Source organism: Chelonoidis abingdonii, chromosome 1, assembly GCF_003597395.2.
Source record: "Chelonoidis abingdonii isolate Lonesome George chromosome 1, CheloAbing_2.0, whole genome shotgun sequence".
NCBI classification, from domain to species: Eukaryota; Metazoa; Chordata; order Testudines; family Testudinidae; genus Chelonoidis; species Chelonoidis abingdonii.
In genome coordinates, this window is record NC_133769.1 from 231,501,265 (window position 1) to 231,520,079 (window position 18,815).

General features: G+C 41.9%; 1 protein-coding gene across 1 annotated transcript in view; it reads right to left on the minus strand.

Moving 5' to 3' along the window:
* Window positions 1–9,655: 9,655 nt before the first annotated feature.
* Window positions 9,656–18,815, minus strand: part of GRPR (gastrin releasing peptide receptor) — a 33,167-nt gene continuing 24,007 nt past the window's right edge. Inside the window, exons 2-3 of the mRNA XM_032775307.1 lie at window positions 15,101–15,452; window positions 9,656–10,048 (exon numbers count right to left, since the gene is read on the minus strand). Of these exons, the coding sequence (XP_032631198.1) occupies window positions 9,656–10,048; window positions 15,101–15,452 (745 nt within the window). The remainder of the gene's footprint in view (window positions 10,049–15,100; window positions 15,453–18,815) is intronic.

Sequence of the window (18,815 nt, forward strand, 5' to 3'; positions counted from 1 at the left end):
ATCAAGTTTCATATTCCCTCACTTCACACACACATTGAAATATCTTAGTTTGAGTGCATATGCTGTCTGAAAACTCTATTCAAATATAGTACTCTTCTTACATATTATAGCACTTATTAATTTGAAAGTACCCGTTTTGTATCAAAATGCAGTATAAGAGAGTAGCAATACAGCACACACAACAGTAATGCTCACCATTCAAAGGTAAAAAATTAGGCAAGTTAGCTAGTGTGAATACTGCATTGAACAGAATTCCTTCAATAAACAAACCTGGTATCTGGATACTGTATATGATACAAATGGAATTATTAGGTTAGAAATGGAACAAAGAGAATGAGCTGGAATATAAACATGGATCAAACCATGCCAAAGAGAAGGGACTGAAATATGCACGATTTGAATGAACAGTCTTGTTACTTTGATATTCTACTGCCATACAGCTTTCTTCACTCTTTATTTCTGAGTCCAGTTGACAGTGTTGTTTTGTATCAGGTGTGAGAAATGTTTAGTGAAGGACATTATTGCATCCAGGATCATAAATGGTCCATGGGGACTCTCTTAAACACAATCTGCCATTGATTCTACAAAAGCCGAAATTGCTATGCAATGGATGATCAGTCAAAGCAGAATAAAAGTTAAACCAAGGCTGATCAATTTCTTTCAGTAGACCTGATCCAGAGCCCACTAAAGTCAATGGAAAGACTTCCATCAGTGTAGCTGCTGACAATTTCCCTAATGTAGAATGTCCATTAATCAATCAGACTAATTCAGTTGAACTCTGCTACCTGTAACTGATAATCGTGAAAATTCAATGGTTCTAATGAATGCCATTCTTTTGGCTACAGATGCCAACCACAGCTGTCAGAGATTTGGTAGCCAACTGGACCTAGGGTGACCAGACAGCAAGTGTGAAAAATCCGGATGGGGGTGGGGGCAATAGGACCCTATATAAGAAAAAGACCCAAAAATTGGGACTGTCCCTATAAAATTGGAACATCTGGTCATCCTAATTGGACCTCACCTAGGGAACACTTTCCTGCTTAGTTTTAATAATCCTTAAAATGACATATGTTTACTGCCAGCAAAGTAAAACATTAAGGGCCAGATCCTTGGCTGCTATAAATCAGCATCATAGATAAAATGGACAAATGGACCAAATTCAACCCCAATGTAAGAACTCCCAGTGACAAAGAAAGTGATGCCATTTTAAGTGATGCCACTTTTAAGTTCCACATTTGATCAATACTGGAAACGCCGCTGAAATGCTCGACAGCTGATGCAAATTGAACAGAACACACACTTAGCAAACAGGAGATTTGTTCTAAACCAGGAAGATACATTTTTATTTCATCTGTCATGCTTTATTAGCTACAGGGATGCTGTTCAGTCAAAACTTCATGTCATTCAATATTTATCTTTTGATAGTGCATTTGATTTGAGTCCACATTTATGTATAGGTTGTTCATGAGCATTTAAAAGCACATTGAAAACTAGAAAATATTTCAGAAACATACAAGTGAAACTAAGGACACATACTTTAGCGTTTGAAGTTTTTCCTATAAATTGGCTTCTGAGTCTTATTTCAAAGGAGCTGAATCATTACTATTAATGCAAGTTTTCATTTTATAAGAAAAATATGTGATCAACAGATTTCACATCTAAACTACACAGCATTCTGGAAAAGAGAAAGCAATGCATGTTTCAAATAAAATAAACTTCATTATCTCTGTACACAATAACTAAAATACGGTAATCCTAGCCAGATGGTTTATAATGCATATATTATTTTATAAGGCAATAAATATTCAGAGTTGATATTAAAATCATACACACCTGGAGATTGGTACAGGTTTTGTTCAGCACTTATACATCTAAACTCAGAACATAACACGAAGGAGGGTTGTGTCTTTGAACCACCTAAGTGTGAAGCATTAATAAATCCAGTCTAGAAGGGCTAACTGGTCACCACCACCATAATACTTCTGTAGAAACACAAATACTAAATGGTCTTTTTAAGAGACAATTTTGAAGTGCATGGATTGCCATCCTTCCTGAAGAGATTCCAGACCAATTCTATATTGTAAACAACTAGTCCCAAATGCACATCCAGAGCACTTATAGTAACACATTTATTTTTCCTCCATGGATGGGAAGGTGGCTCTGGATTACTGTTGAAGCCCTGCTTTCAATCACCATCTCAAGGCCCTGCCTTGTGTCCACTAGATGGAATCCCCTTTGAAGCTTATTGGTGCTGCTTATAAATGGGACAGAGGGGATGCATTGCTGTTGAACTATGTGAGGGACTCTCCCCCCCCCAACACAATCTCTACACCTTGGGTAAAATACCAAGCTTTTGCTGCAATCCCAGTTCCTGCCTGTATCAGGAGTATGACACCCAGACTGAGAATAAATTCAGATTTACCACAGTGCAGAACATACCCTATAGACCACCAACCTGGTCCAGCCTCCTTTGTCCATGCACAACTAATTTACACCAGATTAAGGACCATATTTAGCCACTGGCCTGAGGCAAGATGTTGCAGCCTGCTATTCACCCCATCTTTTGTTGCAGTGGGCAAAGATATAAGCACTGTGGGGCTGAGGTAGGCATGTAACTCACCTCAGTTGTCTAGCCTCAAGTTTCTGATCCCCTCAATGTGTCTGTAGGAATAATGACTGCTCACTCCAGCGTTCTCCCCTGACCCAACATTTTTAGGTGGCTGCAGCCCTGGCAGACTGGGGGTGGATCCATAAGCTTTCCACTTCCATGACCGTTGCCCTCCCTCGAGGGCCATAGCAAAGGAGTTGCCTCTTTGAGCACAGGCTGAACCTGACAGGCCCTCACATAGACAGTTCAAGGATGAGGGAAGCTCCTTGCTCAATCCCTCCTCCTCACACCTGGTTAAAGGGCAGTTACAAACTTGTCACAACATGGCTTTAGCAGAGTTACAGGGCATAGCTGGCTTCGTGGTTAACAAATTCGTTTTACACATGTGGTTTCTGAATTTTGACGGTGGCCTTGGAGATCAATGGTAATCTTGGACAAGTGATTTCACCTGTCTGTGCCTCAGTTTCACCAAGTGTAAAGTGGGAACAATGAAAACTTCCTTTGAACTCTAAGAAGAAATAGCGCTGCATAAGAGCTGAATTTTCTAATCATTCTCAGGGCTTATCAACACAGTTGGAAAAGGCGCACTGCATGAGGAGTGATTTCTGAAGCTCCTTAACATGTTACACATTCATTGGTCTGTATAAACCCTGCTGGTGTGCACTAAAGGCTCCCTAGTATGCTTTAATGTAGTCCACTAAAGTGCACTAGGAAATCTTTAGTGCGCACCTGTAGGGTCTACACAGACCAATTAATGCACATCATGTTAATGAGCTTTAGAAATCACATCCCCATCATGCACATTACCCCACTGTGTAGACACGCCGACAGTCTGCCTCTCGGTGCATGGACTTCTCACGTTCACTTTCCAGTAAAAAGCAACAATAAGAGAAAACAGGTCCCTGTAACTGAATGCTTATGTCCAGTGATGGTCTGGTTATCAATAGCCCTTTTATCTGCCTCCAGGAGGAAAAGTGCTCACAAATATACAAAATTCATTCAAATCAATATACTGTGCAGGCCCTAGAGTCTGACTTGTCTTGCAAACAAACAGCAACACTTCTCAGCGAGAGGATAGTCATCATTAATTAGCCTGAAGTATAATTAATTCATTTATACTGAAATGGATTTAATCCATAATTCCACAGGAATTTTACCATCATGGCTCCACTTATTGTAAATATTCAAGCAAACTAATCACATGCATTATATAAAGTAGCTATTTCCAGAAACAAGCAACTATATACTTTAAAATAATGAGGGAGTTTGAATGTGATTTTATAGAGATTTGTAAAAAAGTCTCTTTGCTAACTGTGGCACAACACAGATTTATAATTCCCAGTGAACTAATCATTATGAAATGTAACATAGAAAGATTAACACTGATCTATCAAATTGTTCTACAAATGGTGGTATATTGTTCTGATTCCATACAGTATCATGTCTAAGGTCCTGATCCTGCAAACACCTGTGCATGTGCCTTAAGTTAAATGTGTGTACGTCTTCGTAGAATTGGGGGCTTAAAACCATACTAAATTTCTATAACTCAGATTCCACATCTAGTTCTAGCAATTTAAAAGCCATGTGCTTTCTGTTAGTATGATTGGTACTGATTAATGTAACTGAGGCTGGGTCAATCTTATAAATCCTGGGCCAGCTCAGTTACACTGACAAAACAGAAAGTAAAATCTAGTCGAGAGTGTATAGCCCTGAACCAGCCTTAATTACGTGTGTGTGAATAGTACTGGTGTAAAACTAAAAGCAGAAACTAGCCCATGAACTATACAAACCAAAATACAAATACTTGGCCAACCACATCCTCACAGTAATGGCAAATTGTGTATTTTTCTGATCCTAAAAACAGATTTAAGTGACCCTCAAATCAACTACCTCTTTAACTGCAATCTCTTATGGCTCTCTTGGTTAAGTAATAAGTGTAATCTCTCTTGGCTAAGTAATATGTGTTTTATCATGAGAGATTATATACAGTGCTACCATTAGAAACTGGATGAAGTGTAGGGTTTATCACAGATACTGCCATAGAGGTGCAGTAAGCATTCAATTTTTAAATGATGTCCCTTGTATATTCCTCTGCATCCCTGAACAATTGCCTCTTTTCTCTCAACCATTACTAGATATGGGTTAAACAACATTTTAAAAAATTATATAGACACATCTTATGTGGCTCCACAGAATCTGTACTCTCAGCTGCACTGTGATAATGATGGATAACACTGGCAATAATAACCACACATTCAACATTCAATGGATTGCTTATTGCTCAATTAGGCAGCAATGAATTTCATGCCTTTAGAGGCCAAACCTGAGCTAGACTGAAAGACAGTGTTTTCTCATGGAATAAAGACAGATTTTCTGCTCTACAATTGGATTTTTTTTGTCAAAGAGGCAGAGGCACAAGCAATAATGGAAGTATCTTTTGCCAAATCATGCATGGAAAATGTCATCTTTCTATTCTATGGCCACAGCTTTACTTCCATACTGATCAAATTAATTATGAAAATTGCCTATATATTTATCAATATGCCATATTTCCTGTTTCCTTGCTAGGTTAAAAAACGTCCTTTAAATGGAAAATGAGGTGTCGCTGCTCAGAGTAAGGGGCAATCTTTTCTGCCCAAAATAAATATTTGGGTTCAACAATATCACACTTATCTTCCACCCTATGCTTGTTTAGTTATTGTTGCCATGCAGCATAAACATTTGAGGGTCTATAATTACATATTTGACCTAGTACAATATTTAGAAACACTGGGTTACTGTTGCACTATTGGTGCAGAGCTGCATGGTGAATGAGAGAGCTAGATTCGTACCTTTCAATTGCAGAGGTTTTCTTGTCTTTTTAGATTGTTTCTGGTGTTTTTCTTATGAACAATTCTAAAAGAATAATTCTAAGCCAATGCAATTTTAAACTGAAATCCTGGCCTTGGCTCTGGCCCCACTGAAGTCAAAGGCAAAACTCCTCTGCTGTGTAAAGCATTACAGTCTGATTAAGCAATAGTTCGGCTTGATGTATACCTTGTGTAACTCCAGGTTGCTGTTTAGTGCTAAAACAAAAAACAAAAAATAAATTTCCTGACACTACATCTTGGGCCAAATCCATGGTCATACTGAAATCAAGAGTAAAATTGCTTTTGATTTCAACGAGGATTCAGGCCTTTGTAGTTCTGTGGCAAATTGCATCATGTTTTTGAAACTGGGATAATGAGACAAGCACTAGACTACAAAAAATACAAGTCCAAATATTTCATCGTCCTTAAAAACAAACAAACCTCTCGAAGTCTGTGTCCTTCCTGATGTCCTAGGCTGTGTTTTTCTGCTACTTTAGCACAGCGATGGGCCAAAAACAAATGCCAGTTTATGACTGGCAAGAAGGCTGCAGAGAAAATTTGTTCTTTGTCTGCTATAAAAAAAAAAAAATTCTTTGCAAATTTCCAAGAAAACACATTTGAGGAATCTGTCTGGGCCAGCCTGGTTCAATTCTTTACTCTCTGAAAATTTTCCATCAAAGCTTTTTTCAATAGAAAACTGGATTTTTAACTAACCGGAGACTATTTTGAGGAAAGTAGATTCTTTCTGAAATATTTTTGGCAGAAAACCAGAGACTGATTTTTTTTTCTGCCAAACCCCAAGACCTGTTCAGTTTTTAGCCAAAATATTTTGGTTTTCCATTGCTAAAAACCAAACATTTTTTAAGGTTTTCAAATTTTTGATCAAAAGTTGAAATTTTCAGCAGAAATACACACACACACACACACCTCTGACCAGCTTTAGAAGTGAAGAACAAAATTGAGTCATCAGGAGACTACAGTAACAGACAGTCATACATGAATTTGTAACTAGCAAGAACTCTCTTCTTTCTCTGTACTGTCCCATTTTATCTTGTGCACCAAAATTAGTGCATTTGCTTTTGAAGAACAAACTGTATTTTTCAATCAGAACAGCAATCTCTCCACTTCTGCCCTCATAGATCTCAGTATCCATACTTGCAGTAGAAAGGTGAAAACCAACAAGAGTCAGTTAGCACCAGACTCTAATGGATTATTCACACTAAGGGCTTGTCTACACTTACTGGGGGATTCACGTGCAGTGATTGATGCATCAGCTGTTGATTTAGTGGGTCTAGTGAAGACCCGCTAAATTAACCACAGATCATTCTTCCATTGACTCCTGTTCTGCACCTGAACGAGAAGCCCAAGAGGAGTTGACGGGAGAGCGTCTCCAGTCGACATCATGTAGTGTGGATCCTGCAGTAAGCAGATCTAAGTACGTCATCATTAGCCATGTTATTCATATAGCTGAAGTTCTGTAGACAAGGCCTAAGTAGTACCCTGATCTACAAGCAGGTCCATCTGACATCAGTGGGACTACTTATGCTGTATGGTACTACTCAACAGTGGTTAAGCCCTAAACAGTTTACTAATTCACATTGGTTGAATTTACTTAATTACTAGAGCAGTGGTGGGTAAGCTGAGGCCCATGGGCCACACTCAGCCCATCAGGGTAATCCGCTGTCAGGCCACAAGACAATGTTTACATTGACTGTTCACAGGCACGGCTGTCCATAGCTCCCAGTGGCCAGGAACAGCAGACCAGGGCCACTGAGAGCTGTGGGCGGCCGTGCCTGTGGATAGTCAATGTAAACACTTTCTGACGGTGTGCCAATGGATTATCCCAATGGGCTGCATGCGGCCCACAGGCCACAGGTTGCCCACCACTGTATAGAGCATGGAAAATATTTATTGCAAAATCCAAAACCACATATATTCCTCTCATTTGGGATTTCCTGAACTGCTTGAAATGCAACCCAGAATCTCTCAAAGGTTCCCAAACTTGGGCCTAATCTCATGAATAGGGACCTACCAAATTCCTGGTTCATTTTGGTCAATTTCATAGTCATAGGATTTTTAAAATAATAAATTTCAAGATTTCAGCCGTTTAAACCTGAAATTTCACAGTGTTGTAATTGTAGGGGTCCTGACCCAAAAAGGATTTGTGTGGGGGGGTCACAAGGTTATTGTAGGGAGGGTTGCGGTGCTGCTACCCTTACGTCTGTGCTGCTGCTAGCGACGGTCTGCATTCAGAGCTGAGCATCTGGAGAGTGGCAGGTGCTGGCCAGGAGCCCAGCTCTGAAGGCAGAGCCACCGCCAGCAGAAGCACAGAAGTAATTGCATGGTATTGCTACCCTTTCTTCTGCACTGTTGCTAATGGGGCGCTGACATCAGAGCTGAGTGCCGGGCCAACAGCCATTACTTTCTGGCCACCCAAATCCGAAGGCAGTGCAGAAATAAGGGTGGCTATATCGCGACCCCCCCCCAAGATAAATTTGTGACCCCTCTACAACTCACTTTTGGGTCAGGACCCCCAAATTGAGAAAAACTGGTTTCCCCCATGAAATCTGTATAGTATAGGGTAAAAGCACACAAAAGACCAGATTACACGGGAGGAGATCAGATGTGTTTTTCAAAGCCATGAATTTGGTAGGGCCCTAGTCATGAGATCCCAGAACAATTTATGGTTTCACGTTTAGAACAGGCAAAACTAGTTTCTACAGTTGTGAATGCTGAGTTAATATAACTCACTAACTAAAATTCAGAGGACACACACTTGCATAGACTGAAACAGAAGGAAACCAAGCCATGAACTGCTGAACATCCAATATCTACCCTTGGAGGCAGGCAGGCACCTTCTATTGAACTCAGTGGGCACTGAGTGGTTTTGGTCTGATTATACCCCAACCATTACATTATATTTTTGCATTTTCAATACAAATTTACCACCAAGTTTTGCTGGTTTCATTCTCTCTTTCTCTTTGATTCCCTCTCAACAAGGTGCACCATTAACTCAGTATTCACTGCTCCAAGGGTCAAATTCTGCTCTCATTTGCACCAGTTTGCTTTAAGAGGTTTGTAACTGTACAGCTCGATCTGTATCACAGTTATTTCAATGGGAATTGGATTTTGCCGTATGTTAAAGCAGGATTTGCAATCTGCAGTGTCTTTTATCTTCCTGTTCTGAGAATAATGGATGCCATGGTGCCCTAACCACTAGGCAGTGGAAAATACTGAAGGCCTGATTCTCCACCAGTTTTATGATTTCAGTGGAGATACAGGTATAAAGCTGCTGTAACGGGTTTGAGACCAGGCCCTGAGTTTTTAATGGGATTCACTGTACACCCCTATATTACAATACATCCCCACAAAGAACTTCTGTGCTTCATTTGACATTTGTTGCTCATCTTTAATTAAACACAACTAAAATTCTGGATTACACATTTAATAATGTAACGCCTCATTATTTTGCACCCCAAAGAGAAGAGCAGAGTAGTCAGTAACTCTCAAAGTGCTGTGCTTTTTCTTCTGCAGTATGGCAAAATGCGCACACTCAAACTGTAAACATCTTCTAACTCACATTTATTCAAGTGTTACTGCTTTCACATTGATAGTGTACAAGCTACTACTCATTTCAGATGGGGCCAGCACACCCCAGTAAACACTGTGAAAATCTTTTTACACTATGAATACTGTATTCAAAACATTTATAAATATTTGACAGCTCTAGGAAATGATCTACACAACTTTTGTAAAAGGGTGTCTGTCATTTAGATAAGTTTACTTCAGCCAAAAAACAAGACAGAAAAAAAACAAACAAACATGAAGCTGTTTCTGCAAACAATGGGACAAATCTTGAATCCCTTACACAGTTTTTATGTGACTGTGGTTGGAGTCTGCCTGAGTCAGAACTGAGGCAAAACTATGGACCTCAAGATTTGACTCCAAGCCAATGAAGGCCTGGTCTTATAGGGGCTGAGTGCACTCAACTCTTGTTAAATCGGTGGGCAATAAAGGCATTCAGCACATTTCATGAGGCGTTCACTATGATGGTGTCAGGCCCTAAGTACCTGGAAGTTGTTGTATGCAGTTGATTTCTCTATGCATGTATGCTACTCATTATCCCTGAAAAGCAGAGCAGGTAGCCATGCTAACTACACTGCGCAACAGTTTCTGAAGCTGTCCCCTGCCATGTTTCCTATACACAGCCTTCATTACAGATGTGGTTGCCATTGATGAGGCCGAACGTGGCCACTGAATGGTTGGTGCTCTTGAGGGAGGTCATTCGGGTGGTGCTTCTGCCCATGCTTTGGGACCTGATGAGGAGACGGGTTCTGCAGCACAACAGCTGATTGTTGAACTGTTTCCTAAAACTTTTGCTGAGCAAGTAGAGTGCGAAAGGGTTTACACAAGAGTTAGCAAAGGCCAGGATTCGCGCACAGATGCTAGTGATGAAGTGCAACACTGAGGTGTCTACCTCTGAATAATGGTAGGACCGGTATAAATAGATGATGTGATTAGGAAGCCAGCAGAAAGCAAAGAGGCACACAAACACCAGCACTGTCTTGGCCAGACGCTTCCGTGAATCGATCTGAAAAGGATCAAGAGAAAAGTAGATTAGCAAATGTTCCTCACTTTGGCAAAAGCTGGTGAAATTGGAAGCTAATTACTTTTTCTATCACAAGGCAGTGGATGGGGAGGGAGGAATGAGACAGTGAATGCAGAGGAGTCTGGACTGGATAGGACTTTAGCACTGAGTGAGTCAGCTGCCCAAAAAGTAAAAAACCAAACAACTAAATTATCTCTTCTATCCTAAAGATAAAACTCAGGTCAACTAATGCTCAGTGACTAACCCCAGCATGGTGTATAGAAGTCCAAAAATCAGCAACTTATTAGCCATGGTAGGGGCTACCTAGCATACTGCACAGAGCGCAAATATGTTACTGCCTGGGGCCATGTGGTATACATACACGTATATAATGCCGGCAGACAGGATCATTGTTTCTCCTTCATGGAGTCTTCTTCCCCAGCTCCTGTAGCCTTCCTTTCTCCTCCCTCAGGCTTTTTGTATATTTCCTTATTTAAACCCCTCCTAGTCACCTGGGTTTCTTTGTTCTATGCTTGGTAACTTTTCTCCAGAAAAACCCTCCCTCAGAGAAGATGGATGAAAATGGCTTTCCCCTCAGCTGCAGTCACTCTTTACCTTAACTTTTTTATGCTCAACCAACCATCATTAATGTTAAGTATTCCCCATTGTCCTTCATCTAATGGGTACCAGCTGTATGTTCTGTCACCATTGATGGATCCACATACATATAGGCTTTCCAGGACACAGAAGTGTCATGATACAATTTAATAATACCATCCACCATTCTTAAATTGCACAAACAGAACCCACAACTTGTCACAGAGCCCATCGCAGAAATGACTGCTCCAGTCTTCCAGCTCAGATCATGATGGGAGAAGGCCGAAGTGCAATGAAAGGACAAACGCCCTGAGGCCTGGCCTACACTAGGAAAAGCTGTATTTTTACCACATAATAGTTAACGTGTTACACAGACAAGGCAAGCTGTGGTTTTACATTGATTTAGAGGGTGAAGGTGAACCTTAAGGGGAAATCCTGAGGGGGAGCCTAGGGTTCACCTCGAGCAGCTAAATTGAAGTAAAGCTACAACCTGCCCAGTCTGCACTAGGGTGATGCAGTGTGTTCTCCTGCTCTTTCTCATTGTACAAACATATCTATCTTCCTAGAGTAGACAAGACCTTAGCGGGACCCACCATCCAAAAGAGGAAGACACAGCTGCTCCACCCAGGGAACCTCTAGACAGTCTTGCATCATGGGAGATGCAATGCCTCTTGGAACTTGCTGGCACAGACAGTGCACTACCACTTGCCTTAAGAGGCGGTTATGTGCACGGTGCTTTGTGGTCATGCCCTACCTCCTCCCCACCCTTCTTAGAGTGGGTCTTGCCGTAGCTCCACTTGCTCTGCATGTAAGTCTTGAAGTTGTGAACATCACTTGTGGCCACCCTGCTCTTCCATATTTGTGCAGCAGCTGGGCACATGCAGGCCCTTGCAGAGTAATGGGCTCGGTTCTGATTGCTTCAGCTGAGAGGGGTGAGAGCTCAAACTTGGGTATGCCTACATAGCAAAAGCTGTGCATGGGCTCACTTACGCATGCCTGACTCCAGCTGGTGTAGGCAACAATATCAGTGAAGACAGCACAACATGGTAGGGTGACCAGATGTCCTGACTTTATAGGGACAGTCCTGATTTTGTTTTTTTTCTTATATAAAGCACCTATTACCCCCCACCCTGTCCCGATTTTTTACACTTGCTATCTGGTCAGCCTACAGCATGAGCTAGCAAGTTGGTTACATACCCAGGGTCCATGCTGGGCTCTCACTATCTGTTCTCAAATTGTTGCTGTGGTTTCTTCACTGCTTTTGTTACCTGCTAGCTTGGATAGACCAATGGTCCTCAATCTTTCTAGACGACTGCACCCTTTTCACGAGTCTGAGTTGTCTTGTGTACTCCCAAGTTTCACCTCACTTAAAAACTACTTGCTTGCAAAACAGACATAAAAATACAAAAGTATCACAGCACACTATTACTGAAAAATTGTTTACTTTCTCATTTTGCAATATAATTCTAAAATAAATCAATTGGAATATAGATATTGTACTTACTTTTCAGTGTACAGCATACAAAGCAGTATAAGCAAGTCATTGTCTGTATGAAATTTTAGTTTGTACTGACTTCACCAGTGCTTTTTATGTAGCCTGTTGTAAAACTAGACAAATATCTAGATGAGTTGATGTACCACCTGGAAGACCAATGCTTACCTCCAAGGGCAGGGGAGGGCAAACTTTTTGGCCCTAGGGCCACATCTGGGTGGGGAAATTGTATGCAGGGCGATGAATGTAGTGCTGGGGCAGGAAGCTGGGGTGTGGGAGGGAGTGCAGGTTGTGGGGGAGGAGGGTGCGATGTGCAGGAAGGCGCTTAGGGCAAGGGGTTGGGGTGCAGGAGGGTTGCGGGTTGCAGGAGAGGGCTCAGGGCAGGGAGTTGGGGTGTAGGAGGGATGCAGAGTACAGGGCGTGGTGGGGGGTCAGAGCAGGGGGTTGGGGTGTACTTGGGTGTAAGAGGGGGTGCAGAGTGTGGGAGGTGGTTCAAGGCAGGGGGTTAGGGTGCAGGAGGGGTGCAGCAGGGGGCTCAGGGCAGGGGGTTGGGGTGCGGGGTGGAGGGTGCAGGGTGAAGGAGGAGTTCGGGGTGCGGCCTCTGGCCCGGTGCTGCTCACCTCAAGCTGCTCCATGGTGGCAATGGGGCGCAGTGGGGCTAAGGCAGGCTCCCTGCCTGCCCTGGCCCTGCACCACTCCTGGAAGTAGCCAGTACGTCCAGCATTGGCTCCTGGGGGTGGGGTGTGGCAGGCGCTCTGCTGTGCGCTGCTCTTGCCTGCAGGTATGACCACCAAAGCTCCCATTGGCTGTGGTTCCCCGTTTCCAGCCAGTGGAAGCTGCAGGGCCAGTGCCTGCAGGAGAGGGCAGCCCATGGAGCCCTCTGCTCCCCCCACCCTGCACAGGGACGTGGTACTGGCCACTTCCAGGAGCGGCGCAGGGCCAGGGCAGGCAGGGAACCTGCCTTAGCCCTGCTGTGCCACAGGGCTGGTAATCCGATGGGCCGGATTGAAAGCCCTGACGGGCCAGATCTGGCCTGTGGGCTGTAGTTTGCCCTTCACTGCCCAAGCATATATGTACCCCTGGTTGAGAAACACTGGTATAGGCTAGCCCGTGCACAGCTTTTGCTAAGTAGTCATATTCAGAATCCCAGCTCTCATCCTCGTAAAACTGAAGGAGAGTTAGATGGGTCTCATTTGAGGTATAAATGTTTATAATGTATATCAAAGTATGATCAGCCACTACTTTTCACATCCCTTATATATAGCACTGAACAATTATCATGTACTGTTTCCACTGCATGAGGCAAGATTTGAGACTTTTTTTGTGCTCTGATCCAATGTGGCAAATGCTATATTCTCATTACTCACATGGAAGATTTGAGTCAGAAAGTCAAATCCCAAAGCACTATAAGTGCATTGAGAATTAAGCTGGTCACAAAAAGCAGATCTTGTCCCATGATAGAAGCAAGCACGAAGCAGGCAACAGAACATTGGCATAGCACGTCATGACTTTATTTTGTGTTCTTTTAATTGCATAAGCTGAAAATTAGCTATTGAATTCAGAAAAGATTGACATGTACCAGATGACAGTCAAATGTCCCCAAAGATCTAACTGTAAATTAAACTCTGTGGGATAAGTCTCTCCATGAGTGAACTGTACATATATATATTTTAATGTATCTTTAATTTGATACTGAAGCTATTGTGGCCCACATCTGCACTATGAAGAAAGGAAACAATGCAATAAAGAAATCAATATCACTTATCTAAGACAGAGACCTATCACCGTTGAATGCACTGCAGGAGTGAAATAATTGACTGACTGTGCTGGAGCAGACTTACTTTTTGCTATCTTTATAATGCTGTATACAAACCTTTGGGGAAAGGACAGACGAGAAGTGACTCCTTATACTTCTAGTGGGTAATCAAATCAGTTATCAAACAGGCAGAAAGGTGGGAGTGGTGGGAGAGAGACTTATAAACATTCAAAAGTAATGTAAAATAAGTCCTTTTTAATATGCTGAAAGCACATCTTTCCACCCATGTGGTGCTACCTGAGACCTAGTGATGAGAAAATTTCTAAAGGTTCAAGAAATTCTGTTCAGATGTGTTACTGACAGAGGGTAAAGTCATTGTACAACTGACCACACTCAGGCTAACAGCAGACTTAGAGCCTAGAACATAAAAGCATGGGCCTCTACTGACTGAGCTAAAGTAGCAAGGGCTTCCCTACATGAGAAAGTTGCACCAGCTCAATTTAAGATGAAAATTTAAACTGATTTATTGAAACTGGTGCAAAACTCTGTACTGACGCTAATTTCAGTTTAATCATGGCTTATGTTAGTTTACTTGAAATCAAGTAGGAATCCGTTTAAGGGAGACTGAAATAATCCACATGTAAACTGAAATAGGAGAGTCCACACAGGGGGTTGTACTAATTTAAAACAGTTTAAAAGCAATTCAAGTTAAAGAAGTGTAACTTTCTCACTCAGACAAGATCTAAGGGTAGCAGCATACTGGAGCAGGAAGGGTATTTCCAGCTCGAGAAGACATACCTATGCTAGCTCTGATCAACCTAGTGTGCTAAAAATAGGAGTGGAGCCACACTGGTGCAAGCAGCTAGTGCCCCAAGTATATGCCAAGGGTTTCAGACAGGATTGTTCTTGGGGCAGCTAGCCCAGCTCACTGTTTGTGCCCCCATAGATACTGTTATTTTTAGTATTCTATCTTGATCAAAGCTATGAAGGATATGTCTACCTGAGCTGGAAATTAGGCCATCTCCAGTATAAACATACTTTAAGTGGATACCTTAGCTGGAAGCAGTAGAGGATTCACACATTTCCAGTCACTAAATGGAAACAGAGATCCACACTCTCCCAGTATAAGTTTCTCTATCCATGGTACAAACTTCATGTCATTCCAGTGCCCATGAGGGTAATGTACTTTCAAATAAAAATAAATTCATACCTGTTTCTGAACATGTATGTTTCCTTCCACAGGTATGTTGTAAGCACTCCGGATCAAATTTTTAGCAATGAAATAGTAATACACTGAAATTACCGATAGAGGAATGATGTAAAAGATCAGAAATGATGCCATTGAATGAATTTTTGGATGTAGCCCATCAGACTGTGGGTAAGGGGCACAGCTGATGAATGTTTTGTTAGTGCCTCTGTCATAGAAAGGGTGCAAGTCAGAAAACACAACTTCAGGAATGGCAAGCAGCATGGATAAAATCCAGATCATAGCAGCTTTCATACAAATCTTCATCAGCGCATGGGGGGCTTGGATATCCATTGGCCTCACTATCGCTTTGTACCTAAGAGCAAAGAGAAAGAACTGTTACTAACTATGACGTTGAACAATAGTCATACTGGGTCAAATTTATCTTTGTCCAATCTTTTACTGATTTCCCTTTTCATTTTGGAAAATCCCAACGACAGTTTTCAGCTGGTGGTGGTTGAAATTTTTAACATTTCTGAAATTTTGCAATCAGCTCAATTTGTCACCAGTTAATTCAATTTCAGGTGTATTGATTTTGAACATGTACAGAGATATTCTCAAATCCATGTATGTGTACAAATGGCATTAAGAGGAAGTAAAAGAAATGAGTGTACTTTTAAAGCATAAACATCATGATGCTACTACTACAAGTATAAAACTTCATTCAGTATTGTTCAAGGAAACTAGACCAGATGTTGCTTAAAGCGTTTGTAAAAGCTGCTGGTGACTTCTTTTGGAGTTGAGGGTACACAGCACTTCTGAAATTCAGACCTTGTGTTTTCAAAATTGTAACAGACATTCTACCTATTTTAATTACTTATGTGTGGTCTAGGACACAATTTCAATTTGTCCATAATTAATTGTATCCAGATTAAATAGCATGTGGTGATTTATAGAAGACAAGTTATGAAGAAAGAAATTGTATGCTACATTATGTAAATAATGTAAAGATAGATGATGCCATAGTTGCCATTATGGAGGATAATGCTAACACAGGAACTGTTCATGAGAGAACAGTGGCAGGGGGAAATGGAATCACCAGAAACATACATAAGGTCAAATTTCTGTGTGGCTTACTGTTGCGGCATGACAAACTGTTTGAAATAAATGTTGTAAGCAAGAGACTCCAAGGTGTTGACCTTGATATATCTGGAGCAATGGAACAACTGGACAAAGCAAAGTCATACCTACAGTCTTACAGGTCAGATGAGGGATTTCAAAACATTCTAAAGAGTGCACAGAAGTTGACAGAGGAACTTCACACTGAAGCTATTTTCCCACCCATTCAAGAATACAAGAGTCACTGAAGAAGAAGACATTTTGATTACGAGGCACGGGATAATCCCATAAGAGACCCCAAACAACAATTGAAAGTTGAATTCTTTAACAAGGTGCTAGATTGTGCAATACAGTCAGTTGAAGAACGTTTCATGCAGCTCAAGGAACACAGCAGTATATTTGGGATGTTGTATGATATTCCAAAGCTCCTCACTATACCTGAAGAAAACCTACACCAGCAATGCAGGGTACTAGAGAGTGTTGACATACGATGACATGCACGATATTGATGTGAGTGATTTAAGTGATGAATTGAAAGCTGTTTCAAGATACATTTCAGCAGGATCAACTCCAAAGGCTGCTCTGGAATATATGTGCAAAAATAAGATGACCACACTCTTTCCAAATGCTTTTGTTTCTCTGCACATACTTCTAACACTTTCTGTAACATTGCCAGTGGAGAACGCAGCTTCTCCAAGATGAAGATAATAAAAACACATCTACGCTCCACAATGACACAGGAGAGGTTGGTCGGCCTTGCAACCATCTCAACAGAGCATGAGGTGGCCCAGACTGTGGACCTTCAGGAAGCAGTTCAAATCTTTGCAACCAAGAAGGCATGGAAAGCACCACTTTGATTATTCAAACAGATAAAAATGCCTTGTTATTATGTAGACAAGAAAGTTACATTTGCTGTTCAGGCACAGACACACCCCTAGAACCCAAGCAGGCGTATTCCATCTGCTACCCAAGATCCACGAACGCTGGAAATCCTGGATGCCCCATCATCTCAGCATTGCACTCCTGGCACTGACAGCAGGATTGTCTGGCTATGTAGACTCTCTCCTCCATGCCCTAAGCTATCAGCACTCCCAGCTCATCTTTGAGACACCACTGACTTCTGAGGAAACTACAATCCATTGGTGATCTTCCAGAAAACACCATCCTGGCCACTATGGATGTAGAAGCCCTCTACAGTCTACACCAACATTCCACACAAAGATGGACTACAAGCCATCAGGAACAGTATCCCCAATAATATCATGGCAAACATGGTGGCTGGTCGTGTAATGAACGCATGCCTACAAACATCCTGAAGAACAACAGTTATGAGAAGATGAGTAACCATTTTTTGATTCAAGTGCTTGCTTATGCCTGTTATACTTTAGGTGACTCTCAAGATATTAAGCCAAGAGATAGGGCAAGGAGTTTCATCAGAAGAGGCACTGCTTCCCAACATTGGCACGCTCCTATGATGCAGCATACAGTGTTTGGTGAGTGTATAATTCGAAGACCATGTCGCTGCTCTACAGATGCCCATAACTGAGATTGTGCCACAAATGCTGCTGAGTTCAAATGAGCTCTTGTCGAGTACACTGTGCGTTTCTCAGGAGGTATTGCTCCACTATAGCACATTGTAATGCAGCTGATGATCCATTTTGAGTGTCTGAGTTGTAAAGGGGTAGTCTCTCATATATTCAGTAAAAGAGGCAAAGCTGGGGAGAGACACCAAAAGGCTTTGTTCTATCTAGGTAAGAGGCCAATGTTTGCTCAATGTCCAAAGTATGGAGCCTCTGCTTGTCTTTATGTGTATGTGTTCAGGAAGGAAACTGGCAGGTGAATAAACCTATTCAAATGGAAATTGTCCTTTGAGAGGAACCTGGGATATATTCTCAGCTGAACCTTGTCTTTGTAGAAGACTGTGGAGGGTGGATCTGTAACCATGCATTCTGTTCTCTCCTCCTTGTGATGGAGGTAATGGCCTCTAAAAAGGCTATCTGTGCTGACAGCTTCTAAATGAGCATGATGCTAAAAGCTCACAAGGAGGATCAATAAGCACAGGCAACAGCAGATTTAAATCCCAAGAAGGTGTTGGGTCTCTACAATCTATCAAGACCCTAAAGGAACTTGGTAGTGATTGGGCAAGTGAAAACAGTCTAATCATCTGTGCAAGAGTGAAATGCCAAGATAGCTGACAGATGCGCCCTGATGGAGCTAAGGGCTATATCTGACTCTTAAAGGTACATAAAATGGTCCAGAATTATGGGATGTGGCCCAGATGGAAATACACTTCCATTTACTCAAGTAAGTAGCTCTTGTGGATGGCTTTTTGCTATTAAGGAACACTTTAGGACCTGCTACTGAGCAATGTGACTCCTCTATATTCAGTCACTGATGAACCATGCCATAACGTGTAGCACCTGGCCGTGATTCTGTGTCAGGAGATCTCTGGCTATTGGTAACAGTAAAGGGTCATGAGTGGACAATTTGCAGAACTCGTCTACCACATCTGTCTCAGCCAGGCTGGAGCTATAAGGATCATCTTACCCTGATCGTGCTTGAGTTTGAGAATCAGGGCGCTCTTTGTTCCATGGAAATAAGAAAGTGTCTGACATTGACC